Source organism: Dreissena polymorpha, chromosome 2 (assembly GCF_020536995.1).
Source record: "Dreissena polymorpha isolate Duluth1 chromosome 2, UMN_Dpol_1.0, whole genome shotgun sequence".
NCBI lineage: Eukaryota > Metazoa > Mollusca > Bivalvia > Myida > Dreissenidae > Dreissena > Dreissena polymorpha.
The window spans coordinates 41755348-41770618 of record NC_068356.1 but is presented as its reverse complement, the minus strand read 5'-3'; the positions used below and the strand labels follow the sequence as shown (position 1 = coordinate 41770618).

Sequence of the window (15271 nt, the reverse complement as noted above, 5' to 3'; positions counted from 1 at the left end):
ACTAGGTCAAATAATAGAAAAACCATCAAAATTTGTTGTGTGGACTGTAGAGGTCACAGTTTTCATCCAATCTTTATGAAATTTGGTCAGAATGTTTATCTTGATGAAATCTGGGTTGGGATTGTATTTGGGTCATCTGGGGTCAAAAACTAGGTCACTTGGTCAAATAATAGAAAAACCTTGTGTGGGACAATAGGTGGTCACAGTTTTTCATCCAATCTTTATGTAATTTGGCCAGAATGTTTGTCTTGATGAAATCTGGGTTGGGATTGTATTTGGGTCATCTGGGGTCAAAACTAGGTCACTAAGTCAAATAATAGAAAAACCTTGTCTAGACAATAAAGGTCACAGTTTTCATACAATCTTTATAAAATTGATCAGAATGTTTATCTTGATGAAATCTGGTTTGGGATTGGGATTATTTGACCTGGGATCAAAAACTAGGTCAATAGGTCAAATATTAGAAAAACCTTGTGTAGACAATAGAGGTCACAGTTTTCATCCAATCTTTATGAAATTCAGTCAGAATGTTTATCTTGATGAATTATGGGTTGGGATTGTATTTGGGTCATCTGGGGTTAAAAACTAGGTCACTAGGTCAAATAAAAGAAAAACCTTGTGTAGACAATAGAGGTCACAGTTTTCATCCAATCTTTATGAAATTTGGTCAGAATGTTTATCTTGATAAAATCTGGATTGGGATTGCATTTGGGTCATCTGGGGTCAGAAACAAGGTCACTAGGTCAAATCATAGAAAACCCTTGTGTAGAAATAGAAGTCCCAGTTTTCATCAGATCTTAATTAAACTATTGTCAGAATGTTTGTCTTGTTAAAATCTGTGTTGGGATTGGAATTTGGGTCATCTAGGGTCAAAACCTAGGTCACTAGATAAAAAAAAACAAAAAAAACTTTGTAGACAGTAGAGGTCACAGTTTTCATCCATCTTAATGAAATGTGGCCAGAATGTTAATCTTGATGAAATCTGGGTTGGGTTGTATTTGGGTCATCTGTGTCACAAAACTAGGATCACTAGGTCAAATTATAGAAAACCTTGTGTGTAGACAATAGAGGTCATAGTTTTCATCTGATCTTATGAAGTATGGTCAGAATGTTTATCTTGATAATCTCTAATTTTGGATGGGTATATGGTCCATCTGGGGTCAAAAATTAGGTCACCAGTGCCAATTCTAGTAAACCTTGTGTAGAATGAAGAGGTCACAGTTTTCATCACGTCTTTAATGACATTTTGTCAGAATGTATAAATTAATGAAATCTTTTTATGGGATTGTATATGGGTCTCATAGAATTTAAGTTGTTGTAGCACAGTTAGTCAGTGAGCGATTCAGGGCCATCATGGCCCTCTTGTTTGTTTATCCCTTCTTATTGAAAATCCAGTCTTTGCCAAAAGTGTTGTCCCAGATTAGCCTGTGCAGACTGCACAGGCTTATCTAGGACTACACTTATTGCAATTGCATTAACATGTTGTGTCTGCTGCAGACTTGCGACAGGAGCTGGAGTGAAAGAGAAGGTTCCTTCGCTACCCAACTCCGCCGCCTCCACCCCCACCAACTCCCAGTCCCTGGAGTCCCGTCTCCATGGTAACACAACAACCTGAAATCTCCACACTCCTCCTCCGCTCTGAAGAACGGTGTACATGAAAACGGCACCTCACATCATGCAGACCAACAGAATCCAAATGTTACACCAAATAAGGTAGGCTGTGTGCTTTATTGTTTAGAATCCTACAATCCAGCATGACTGCACTATTTTAGACCTTTTAATATGTGTTTAGTTGGCATGGTTATTATATGCGCATTTAAACTCATTTCATGTTGCAGCTTAAAATAGATTTTACTTCAGAGTCCAACTTAACAATTTGACGTTAACTTACCCTATGAGAAATTTCCTTTGAAAATCTACTTGCCGTCAGTGGAAAAATGCTTTCCCAATCATTTTCATTAATGTGTTGATTCTCTATTGTTTAACATACACAGACACTACAAATGCATTTCCGCAAACAACTACACATAGTTATATGCAAGTGTTAAATGATCAAATCTGCACAAAACGTAATTAGCATGCACTCAATTTCTGACGATTTCTCAATAGGGTACCCTTCTTATATACCTGATTAGGCTTTTGTTTGGAATGCAAGTGTTTAAACAACTGTAAAACTCTTAAGTTCAAGGATTGTATGATACAAATTCTTCTGAACTGCAAGCAAAAGACACCAAAGCAATGTAATGAAGCGATGTCATAAGTGATATTTGACTTGCCCAAAGTGCGAGCTGTTTTTGAAATAACTTTTTCCCAACAATTTAAAACCAGAATTTGCAAGTGGTTAAGTACTTTTAAAAATCGCTGTTCTTACAGCAATTGTAATGGATTAAGTTTCTCACTGTTTAATTATTATAGTTGTCTGGACACCAAGCTCACATTATATAACAGCTTTTTAGACTACCTAATAGTAGTTATTGGAATAATAGATTGCCATTTTTAAATATTAAAATGTTACCTTAAAAAGACAGTTGTACCAGAAAAAAACTTAATATTCCAATTTATTCATTTTAAATGATATATTTTTTGGCAGGTAAAAAGCTTTATTAACCCATTTAGTCCTAGTGGACTCTCCCATCCTTCTAAATTGGATCAATTTATTTTCAAAATTAGGGATATCTAGTATATTTGTTTCTATATTTTGAATATTCCTTACATAAATTCCTTTAAGCAAAACAGTGCAGACCCTGATGAGATGCCACATCATGCGGTGTCGCATCTGGGTCTATGCTGTTAGCAAAGGCCTTTTTTTCTAGACGCTAGGCATAAATGGGTTGATAATTAATTAACAATAAATTAATCCTGTCACTTACCAAACTGCAAAGAATAGCTTAATGTCTCGAGGACATTGTCCAGGGTGGCATTTATCCAGGAGGGCTTATGTCTTAGGTGGGGTATGTCTGCGATGATATATGTATGCCTATGCTAAAAAATTATCAGAGCATCTGTCTGTTTCACCTTTGATTTAAACATTTGTTTTACATTGGACATGGTTTTCATATTGGTGGATAAGTTATAATTTACATATTTCAATATTTCATTTTGTGTATCCTGTCTTGTGGCAAGTTTGTTGATATTTTGGCTCATGTCATTTCTTGTGGCCTATTTTGTGCGTCTGTGTTACAGGAATGCCAGCCATTAATGGAGGCACCCCACTCACACCTTCTGCAAGAATATCTGCTCTTAACATTGTTGGTGATCTTTTACGAAAAGTTGGAGTAAGTATTCATGCAGGACCGCTGACTAATGGGCAGATTTGTTTTTCAAATACAAAAAAGCTTTCATTTATTTTATTTTTTTGCTTGTATAATTTTTGCTTTGAAGGATATATTGAAACTAATTTTTTTTGTATCAATGTATTATTTTCATATACAATAAGCTGACAATGTGATATTTAAAATTGAGGTTAAAAATAATGCCCATGGATAAAATAATTACCATTTTGAGCTGTCTGTTACAAAAAAAGGAAAGTTATTCTGTTCTCTGTATGTGTACATTTATTACGCAATTTAATATAAAATTATCTTGCATGTATTTTTCAAATGAATTGCTATCGGCAAAAGAAGCTATTTTGCCATGATTTTGCACTGAATGCTCATTCATATGTGTGCATGGTTGTGGTTTTAAATATGTTTATTTGTGTTTTATTTTATATTGAGCTTTATGTTTTTAATTGGAAAATACATATACATGTATCACTTTCAGCCAAGTTACTACAAAACAACGTGCATTCAAAGTATGATCACGCATTTAATTTTTTCCGAGTAGAAACTTCTCAAATTTATAAATGAGTCAATGCAGCAACACACAGGGTGAGCTAAGATCTGGAAAAGCGTTCTGAGCGCATGTCGGTTAAGTACTGTCCCACATAAGCGTGTGCAGTCTGCACATGCTAAACTGGGCATGCACTTTCCACCTAAAATTCAATAAAAACAGGAATTGTCGTCACTGTTGAGCTCATGAATCAAGCCCAGTTTTTTCCAGAGCTCTACTCAAATCAAAAGCAAAGTAAATTATGTGATTATTCCGATATGCTTTGAATGAAAACGCAAGTATATGAATACTGTTATGGAAGGCCGTTCCTTCTATAAATGAAACTTGATTTAATTTAAGCCTAAAAATCAGTTAAATTTTAAATAGTTAATTGTTATATAAAGGTACAGTCAATCACAAATGACGAAAAAAGAAAAGTTCTAAAATACCGTATTTTTATACAATTATTAGTTTATATTGATTACAATATCATGACTGGTATACAGGTGTACATTATTACTTCAAAAAGTTCATATTTTCAGTATATTCGGTCATAAAATTTTGTAATGTGAAATCGAATGTACATCGCGAAAATAGGTGACATAACGATAAACACACTATAAATAACTCAAGTAATTGATATTTTATGTATAAAATATATACAATTCACTACGCATGCACAATTTGCATTCCTGGGTTACTATGTGACGATGATGATCAATCTACTGGCGTTAACTGGTACCGGTACCCAGTAAAATTTATTACCGAATATATTGAAAACATAATATACCAGTCGGGATATTATAATCAATATATACTAATAATTGTAAAAAAAATACAGTATTTTAAAACTTATCTTTTTTCGTCATTCGTGGTTGACAGTACCTTTAAATGATCAATAAGTTATATATTTACTCCTTCAACTGTTTGCTTTAATAATTATATTTTAAACACTCGTACACTTGAACTTTGCAGTCAATTTGAGGTGCAAAACTTGTATGTTTGTTAATACAAACCCAGTACCAAAATGTCATTACTGGTCAAACTTGTAATTTGTCAAACCCTGATTCCATAAACTTCATTTCATTTCAGATGTTTGTGCCATTTTCTATGCACACAAGAAGTGTATCTCTACAATCAATCAATCAGTCATTCTTGCTTTTTATATCAGCTGTATGTAAGGTTAAAAACCAAACTAGCACATTACTCAAGAAAACGTTGCCTATAAATGGGAGCAAACAAGAAGGTATATCTTCAGAGAGATTATTGTCCCCTGCTTGCACTATATTGCACTCAAAATACATACAAGGATACCTTTCTTGAACATGCCATGCTACACTTTCTAAATTGATTTTAATGAGGACTATTTGTGGCATCCTATATTTATATTGCATTTACAGCAGTGAATGTGTACTTTAATACATTACAGAAACTGTTGATTGGAAAGTAATTCTATGTCTGTATAGATAACTTATATTTGATTATTTTATATTTAAGACCGGCTGACAACCTTAAATACACCAATTGTAATGATGAGTTTTAATAGATTGGCCAGTATGGGCCCCCAGTGTCTGAGTTCACAACATACAATTGTGGTCACCTCCCATGTAGCATTTTACCTTAAAAAATAGTTTGCACCTCAAATATAGACTTATTATGGCACAGCATTTTATCAATAGACATGTAAGCATACACATTCCATTAAACTTATATTTTCAGAACATTTTTTTTTTTAAGATTTCTTTTCCTTATTTTCATGAAAATAACTGATCATAATCATCTTGTTGGGACCTAATTTCAAATGTTATTGGATGTAGCATAAAGAAACTGTTCTGATTTTATATGATTTTTAACTAATATGCCTTAGTAGTGTTTATATTCTTCGCCTCGTTATAAATTGATGATGCATGAATGGCTTTGAATTTGATTGCAGGCTTTAGAAAGCAAGCTAGCCTCCTGCCGAAACTTTGTAAAGATCCACCCCGCGGTAGCAGTACCCTTAGTGGCAACAGCCCTGTCAGTTCACCCAGGTAATCTTCTGCCGGCCTTCCTCCATTAACACTGACCATCAAATCATTTCCCATGTAGTTACCTTTATAGAGTTCAATGAAAAGGTGTAGACTTGTTTCAGCCTCAATCTGGGAAAATGGGGCTAAATGCATGTGCATAAATGTCTTAGATTAGCCTGTGCAGTCTGCACAGGCTTGTCAGGGATAAACATTTCATCCTAGACTTGATTTTTGTTTAGAAGAGACTTCTTTCAAACAAACAAATCCTAAAAAGCGGAAAGTGTCGTCCCTGGTTAGTCTGTGTGGATTGTACAGGCTTTTCTTTGATGACACTTTATGTTCATGCATTAAGCCTTTGTTTACCAGAGGCTCATATATAAATTGATTACAATTAGGATCAGTGATGTATGCCTAATTATTATGCAGTGATTATAGAAATACCAATAAGTGGAAAAAGTAGGTTTTGATAATATATCATCAGTTTTATTTAAGAATTTATGAGATTGTAACAAGCTATAAGTAGATGGCAAAAACTGCACATGACAGTCAGTACTCAAAATCGCATTTACAGAGAAATGTCTTTTTTTATTATTAAATCACTCGCTGTCTTATCTACAGACACTAAGTTACCTTTATATAGTTCTATGTGCCATATGGTAGAAGTTAATTAGTTTCCTGTAAACTGTCAGTCAAAGCTGCAGAGATTATATACCCAGCCATTTCCTTGTATTTATTCATATGTCTAGATTTTATTTAACCATGAAAAACCCATTGTACAACTACTGCTTCTGCTATTCCTTGTATATTAATAATTGATTATGCATATAATACAGTGTTAATCTGTGTTTTCATACTCAATCATTCTTTGTATTATTCATCTTAATTTATTCATAAATCATGTGCAAAAATTCATCATATTTTTATATTCGCTGTGTTGTAAATGGACTAGTTCACAGTTTGACAAAATGTCCATTTTCAAAACATTTTTCATTTTAAAAAAAGAAATATTTTATATGCGCACAAGCAAAATATCACTTATGACAAAGAAAAAGCTTTACAATCTGGTAGTTTATGCTTTATTATTTATGAAATCGGAAAAAATGTCAAGCGTTTGTAATGCTTTTCATTGATAATTCATCAGAAACGCGTATTCCAGACATAGGTTTAATACCATCCAATTAAAGAAATCCAGCTTGGTTCCATAGTAGCTTGCTAGCTTTTGCTTCTAGAGATCCGGGGTTCAAACCCAGGGATGGCAAACGTTTATTTTATCTTCCTAGTATAGGATTTTTTAAACTATTCCAAATATTACAGTTTTGTTGTAAATTCATTCGATGACATTTTTCAAAAGTAAATATTAAAGTCTGTGAACTACTCCCTTTATAAACCTCTTACTTTAATAAAGATGCATTATGCTGTTATATTAATCTGATATTGTTTAACTTATCACCTTACACATGCATTCTATCAATAGCACAGTGTTTCTGACTGATATATAATTCCCCTGGTTATAGCTTCAGTTTGTTAGCTCAGCTCTGATTTGCTTTATTTCTACACTTACGGCGAGTTCCTGCGAGTAAATTTGAAGTGCTGTGATCTGTTTTGAATAGTACAATGTAACATATAGTGATTTTGTCCTAAATGAATTTCTGGTAGTTTATAGATTTGTTTTAAAAAGAGTTTGGTCTTGATGCAACAATGTGGTTCATCGAAGAACATTATGGTTACAAATTGAGCCTTGTCCTGGGAAAATGGGGCTTAATACATGTATATTAAGTGTCCTCAGATTAGCCTGTGCAGTCTGCAGGCTTATTAGGGACAACACTGTCCTCCTGTACTGGATTTTAGATTAGACTTTCATAAAAGGGGAAATGTTCATCCCTAGTAGCCTGTGCAAACTGCACAGCCTTATCTGGATTACACTTTACGCACATGCATTGAACCTTTTAATTCCAAAAAGACTCCATTGTTGAAGAAGGCCAAAGTAGTTATTAATGTGGTGAGATCCCAATCTGAAAATGCAGATAGTGTAGTCTTTATTTGTGGGTTTACTTGCAGCTGAGATTCTAAATGTAATGTCAGTATTTAATGTGTCATTTTAACTATAATAAAAAATAAATATAAGAGATAGTAATATCATTGTTTGTGATTTCTTTATATAAAAACAATATACAATGTTTACTTTTTGCAAATATTACATTTTTTCCTGCAAACAACGGTATATTTATATATGATAATTATAAAAATGTGAGAACTATATATGCAGTAGTTCAATTGAAGACGATGGATAATATTGTAATGAGCCATGCTTTAAAGAAGCCTGTCTGTGTGTCCTTTTCTTCAGCGACATTATGGACTAGAATAAGGCAGTTTACAGGTCTGAATTTCCAACCTTCTATATATTCATGTATAGCAAAATATGTTACAGCTAACAGCATGTTTGCAAGGCGTCTGTGGCACAATTTGAAGTACCCTCTTCATAGAGCTGTTGAGCATGCTTACAACAGACACAACTGTAATGCTCTATTAAATTCATGGATCATTTCTCAAAAATAATAGTAGATTTTAAAGATGATGCATAGTTAAAAACTTTCTTTCAACAATGCATACCAGGATTTTATGGCAGGTTGTGCTGATGCTTGTTATTCCTGTATATAAAATGATACATGATGCTTAAGTTAGCACAGTCAATGAAAAACTGAGGGTTTTGAGAAATAGTATAAATTAGAGTCATTGCCACACAGAAAGCTGCTTAGAATGTAATGCCTTTGTAAGTAAGGAAAAACTTTGATGTTTTCTTGTTCAGCTAGTTATATTATTGGGGCATAACCATTTTGTTCAGTAGTGCTTTTAAAGAAATAAACATTTCATTACATATTGCTTCTTTACATTATTGCATACACTAGAACAGAAAAGAAAGGGTAAGGTGTAAACTTGTGAATAAAATACAATTTTGTATGTATTTTCATATAGATTTACGTTTAAACATATTTTACATACAATCATTTACTTTACTTATGTTTGTATTGCCATTTACTTTACATATGTTTGTATTACTGTATATTATTCAACATTTAAAATTTATTAACATACTTTGAAAAAGCCTATTTTTGCACAATATATCAGGAAAGAGTGTTGATTTTTCTGTGTCCACTGAAATGTCAGGTGGATTGACCCCATGCCCTCAAAGTCAAAGGTCAGGGATGGCATATACAGGCATACTGGATAACTTTATGTTCAAACTGTCTCAGTTTCCAATTTCAATATAACTCCTTCTTAAAGGCAATGATTGTTCGATTATGACAGCTGCATAGAGGTAATAACAGATACTTTTTGCTGGTTGTATATTCTTTTATGAAGTCTTTCAAATTATTTGTCTTAATGATTCCCCTCGTTAGGCGGAGGGTTATTGTAGTGGTTTTCCGTACTTCTTGCTGTTAGGAACTCTTTTGTGTCCCAAGCCATATATCAGAACTGCTTGGTTTGATTTCATTGACACTTTGTATGAGTGTATATATGAAAGATGATGTTGCACCACAAATTTGGTTGCATTCCATCTGCAAATAACAGAGGTATGGCCCTTTTTAACTTGCAAATAAGCACACTTTTTGTGTCTGAACCCACATCTTGAAACAGCTTGGGCAGATTTTTGTTGGAATATTGTATAAGTGTATATAAGTATATATAGAGATAAGAGGATGATGTACATCAAATTGTGTGTGTAAATCATTGTCAAAAATAGGGTTATGAACCTTTTTTACTTGAAAATACCATTTTCATTAAGAATTGTGTATGTCTTGAGCTGTATCTCAAATAACTTGTGAGCCCAGCCATGAAACTTACCACTGTTGTTCTCAATTGTCTGGGGCAGAGTCACATCAATGACCAATGACCACAGAGGCAAGGTCAAGGTCACAAAATGCAGTCAAAGATCCAAACTTTGATGAGTTATTATATAATTTAGCCATTACTTCAATATGCATCAAGGGACTCTGAAATAACTTTCTACAATTGTTCTCCTATATTCAGCTGTATGTTACAGGAAAGACTCAGCTCTTTAGGGTTAAGGTCAAGTTCACACATTGAGGTAAAACGTAAAGGTAAAAACAAAATTTGATGATGTATGCCTTTTTTTGTTTCGATTCAAACATCAAAGGATTTTCAGATGCCCTGATCGAATTTTTTATTTTAATCAGGCAGTGAGGAACATGTCCCTACAAGCAAGGTCAAGATCACATAAATTTCGTTGCACATCACCTTTTAATTGCAGAATTATCACAAGGTTTTCCCGAAAATGTCTTTTTATAAGCTTTTTTGGTAGATTAAATTGAATTGGTATGAGACACACAATTGTTCTTACACATCAACTTAACACATCTTTAACATTAACACAATGACTTATTAGTTATTGTGACTTCATTTCGAATATTAATGCGGTCTTGATCGGTGCTAGAACCGCTTTGATAGGTTGCTATAAACCTTTATTAAAGTGTATGAATAAATGATTCTATAAGTAGTTATGTGCAGAGTGGGATATCCATTCAATGAGTTTGCTTGTTTGTTTTGCTTGTGTATGTTTAAGTTGGTTCTGGACTGCATGTATTTTAAGAAATGATTCACCATTATAGTATTATTTGCTAGGGAAGTTAGGTGTTATCATTATTCTATATACTCATTTGCGCTTATTAAATTGAATTTCTTTCATTAATGCATCATTTCCACATGATAATTAAAAAAATATATTTTCAATTTATTATGACGTGACTTGGTGGTGAATACTCACTTAGTTTTAGTCTGTTATGTGTGGGTTGGAGTGACACCCATAGATAGTTGTAATCAATAGTCTTAAATTGTGTCTTGTTCTTAGAAAACTGGGCTTAATTCATGTGCGTAAAGTGTCGTCCCAGATTAGCCTGTGCAGTTCGCACATGCTAATCAGGGACGACACTTTCCGCTTTAATGGTATTTTTAGTTTCAAGGAAGTCCCTCCTTACCGAAAATTGGACTGCACAGGCTAATCTGGGACGACACTTTACGCACATGCATTATGACCAGCTTTCACAGAACAAGACACAATTGTACAAATTTTTTTCTGTGAAAATGGGCGTAGTTCATGAGCGTAAAGTGTTATTCCAGATAAGCTTGTGCAGTCTGCACAGACTAATCAGTGTTTCACTTTCCTCGTAGTTGTTGTTAAGAAGAAACTTCCTTTAACCAGAAGTCCATAAACGTAAAAATTGCATCCTGATTAGCCTGTGTGGACTGCACAAGCTAATCTGGAACAACTTTTTACACACATACATCAAGCCCAGTTTTCCCTCAACCAGGCTCATATTAAAATGAATGAGATAGAATGATTTGTCTTGTGGTTTACTATTCAATATAAAGCTTCTGTATACACTTCTTCAGTTTGTTAATGCATCTGTTTTTTCGTCATCATCATTGATAATGTTTAATTTATAATCATATTTTAATTATGACCACTTTAAAAGTGTACAAAATAATTAATGAGGTAAAGGTGATATGTAGGACATAATCATTGTATGGTAATATGCAGGATAATAAATATATATACTTGTTGTATTTACCTTCATTTTGAAGCGGTCATAATGTTCCATTTTCATTATGTATTACATCTGCCTTTATTCATTAAACCTGTAGCTTAAGAAATGAATCAAGTAAGTAGCTTGTACATGTTCTCATATCGCTTCTTCGTTTCACAGGTCCAAAAGAATGACACGCGGGTCCGTAGTCCATCCACAGCCCAGTGTGAAGATCCCAGTATAGCCTGTGCCAAAGCCTATACAGTCTCAGACGCTCTCTCAACCACAACCACGTTTCTTTGCTGCACACCACTTCAAACAGCTTGATGGCTGTCATCATACCGCTACTACATCAGCTTAATCACTATGGTTTATTGGTTCATTCCTCAAATTTGAATACATTTTTCTTATACTACTGTCATTATTTGACTCATGTACGTTTGCATTGTCATTTTACTAACCAATTTTGTTGTTTTGTCAAAGTTCATTTGGTTATTTAGCACTGTATTTTTGAGTTCCTGGATGTCCATCTGAAAGTTCTTTTCTCTGCCATAAGTTGCCATATATTGATGGATTTTTAGCTCGACTATTATATATGAAATATATATAGTGGAGCTATCCTACTCACTCAGGGCGTCAGCGTGAGCGTCTGCGTTAGTTTGCGTTAGCGTGCAAATGTTAAAGTTTTCGTACTACCCCAAATATTTTCAATGTCCCTTGACATATTGCTTTCATATTTTGCATACTTGTTTACCATCATGACCCCAACCTATAAAGAAGAGCAGACAACTGTATCAAGCATTTGACAGAATAATGGCCCCTTTTATACTTAGAATATGACTATTATTGATAATATAATATATGTTATTTATACTACTATAATATTTCCTGTGTCCCTTGACATATTGCTTTCATATTTTGCATACTTGTTAACCATCATGACGGCCCCTTTTATACTTGATAATTGAACATTTGCTTAAATTGCCATAACTTCTTTATTTATGATCAGATTTTATTAATACTTTGACAAAAAAACACTTACCTGAATACCACAATGGATTCCACCCAAACAAAACTCCACGCCCGAAAAAATTGTTTTTCCTATTTTTATTTTTGAAAGATCATCTAATAAATTATTGAATATGAACAATTTCCCCATGATGGCTTTCGTTATACTGTCAAGCACTCGAATAGTCAAGCGCGCTGTCCTCTTACAGCTCTTGTTAGATATCTTGGCATAAATGTTAACAATCATCAGACAACCTATTTGTCTCCTTTCCTCAAAGGTCAAGGTATCACTTAGAGGTCAAAGGTCAAATCATGCCACAAAACACCTTGTCAGGTCTGTTTCCTTGTCATTCATCGAATTTAAACTTACCACACATAACCCACCTTATGGAGGCAGTGTGTCTTGTGTATCACCCATCTCCTTACTCTCAACAGACATACTTAGGGTTATAAGGCAAATTTAACGATAAAATGTCTTGGAGTTTTAAAGGAAAGTGGATTTGGTAGCATCTATGCCAAATGGAAACAGGTCTGGTTCACAATGTATTTCCTCATTTGTTTACCATAAACAACTAAAACAACATGTCACATGTTTGTTAAGCTCCAATGAAATCATGTTGTTAAAAAACACACTTGTGTTTTATTCTTCTTTGCACATTTACCATACTACACAAGCTATCTTCCCTTATTTAACACTGTACTGTGTTAAAACTGAATTTCCATAATTTGCAAAGAGCGCATAAGTTTATATGTTAATGAAACTGCCATATTTCGTGCTGTTGCAAATCTTCTGTCAAACCATTAAAAAAGTTGATATTTTGTCAGGTCCTCTCAGGTGTGGAGAGATTTTCGTTTGATATTATTAGTTGTCTAGTCAATGTTTTTTCGTCATGTTGTTGTAAAATTTTCTCACAGTGGTTCATATACACATATTTTCGAATTGTATGCCATTAATCGTATGAATTCCTACCTGATGTTTGATTGTCATGGCTTTTTGACTTGTTAATTACCTGATATTATTTGGCTTACGAGTATTGTGGATTTCTCCACCACACACAGACATTTTAAATGGCTTGTAAATAATGTGTTTTTCCAATTTGTTTGATGTTTGAAGTTGTCATACCTGCACTTCAATCAAATTATTTTTTCAAAGATAAAAGTAAAATACTATTAATTGTATAAGAACCATAATATGACGGATGTCCTCAATATCTTTAACTCTTTCTTAGCAGATTACAAGTTGAAATTGTTTCCTGTTACTTGTTTTAATCTTACAACCATGTATCATCTACTTTTCACAGTCCGGTATACTTTTTGTTTGAAGTGCATATTCAATAGGTATGTTATAGATTCACAGAGAAGTAACTCTGTGCAAAACACTGCACAAATACCTCAGTCTGTATAGTGTGTTATTTGCAAAAAAAATTAAATGAACATTGGTTCAAAAATTTCTATAACTATGTTTCACTGTTCGTTTGTTGGAGGAAGCGAAGTAGATGTGATGGTTTGTTGTCTGCTGCAACAGAAGTACCAAAGTAAATGCTATGTACCAGTAGTAGTTTTACAGAAATATAAGTATCAGTACTTCAAGGGTAGCCTGATCAGCTATTGTTGTTAATGCAAGATTTTAGTATCCTGCGTTAATGAAATTATTTGGTAAATCATGTGTTGTATACAGTGCCTATATTAATTATTTGAACTGCATTCTGTAAAACCCTGGTCTTAATGCATATGCTTAAAGTGTTGTTGCAGTCTGAACAGGCTAACCGGGGACAACACTTCCACCTAAACTTGATTTACTTTAGATTATGTATAAGAGACGTTCTTTAAACGGAAAATACCATAACCCTTTCCCACTCAGAAGCAAAGTGAACATGGCTCTGTGCAAACAGCATAAACCAGAACAGCCTGTGAATAACTCGCAGACTGTTCAGGTTTTATGCTGTTTGCTGCTCATCAGTATCTTAGGGTTGCAAATGAAGCTTTTGAAGTTGAATCTAGTAAGAAAGGTCTTAAATTAAATGTAACTTTTGAAGGGACTCCAAATGCGTCAAAATACGTATCTAAGTGGTAAAGGGTCAAATGCAGAAAGTTTCGTAAATGACAACACTTTACGCACATGCATCTAATCCGGTTTTCCCAGTACGAGGCTCAATTTTATGTCGGAATGAAGGCTCGGTCAGGATAATAAGTCTTGTAAAATGTACTGTTATTGTAGACAGTAAGGATTAATGTAATCCATGACCATGTTTGTCTCTGGTTAAAGTAGCTTATTGGTAAACTGGCATGAACAATCTTGATCTTGTTGTGTACATATTTGAGAAATGTTGCTCTTGCCTACAAACGTTGGCTTTCACATGGTTTGCACTGTTCTCATTTTATTTATTGCATCAGGTCTCATTCTTTTTGTTTGTGGCAGTTTATCCACAATTAATTGTTTTGTATTTATTGTGAGAATTGATGGAGAGACTGAATTCCAACTGTGTTTATGTAAATAAGGAATACTGAAAATGTAAATAAGTTATTTGTAAATTCCAACACCCATCTTATACTATGTTAAATTTTATTTGTCAATAAAATTTATTGAGCTTAGTAAAATATAAATATTTTCGAGGTCTTTACCTGTCTGCAGTGGTTTACAATGTTGTTTTCTTTTATTTGTTTGGTACTGGTAATCTTAAGTAGTTATTTCGATATATTCATCTTAAGAATGGTGAATAATTAATGATTAATTTATAGTGAATGCAAACTGGTGCAAAAGTAATTTACATCGACCTTTAAGTAAAGGAGCAGTCATGTATTGAGGATTAAGTGTGAAGCTATCTATGTTGTAGAGAAAGTTACAGCAGATACTAGAGTATCGTATGTTGTAGAGAAAGTTACAAGCAGATACTAGAGTAT

The 15271-nt window shown here is 33.7% G+C and overlaps 1 protein-coding gene and 1 long non-coding RNA gene across 2 annotated transcripts in view; both read left to right on the top strand.

Annotated features, from left to right (window-relative positions):
- The window catches only part of LOC127869681 (nuclear distribution protein nudE-like 1), a 41273-nt gene extending 29143 nt beyond the window's left edge, over positions 1 to 12130 (top strand). Inside the window, 6 exon segments of the mRNA XM_052412339.1 lie at positions 1498 to 1516; positions 1602 to 1712; positions 3182 to 3275; positions 5744 to 5777; positions 5780 to 5840; positions 11543 to 12130. Coding sequence (XP_052268299.1) covers positions 1498 to 1516; positions 1602 to 1712; positions 3182 to 3275; positions 5744 to 5777; positions 5780 to 5840; positions 11543 to 11606 — 383 coding nt within the window. The 3' untranslated portion in view covers positions 11607 to 12130.
- Positions 12131 to 12247: 117 nt separating this feature from the next.
- The window catches only part of LOC127866765 (uncharacterized), a 12516-nt gene continuing 9492 nt past the window's right edge, over positions 12248 to 15271 (top strand). Inside the window, exon 1 of the long non-coding RNA XR_008043095.1 lies at positions 12248 to 12704. This is a non-coding gene — a long non-coding RNA (uncharacterized LOC127866765). The remainder of the gene's footprint in view (positions 12705 to 15271) is intronic.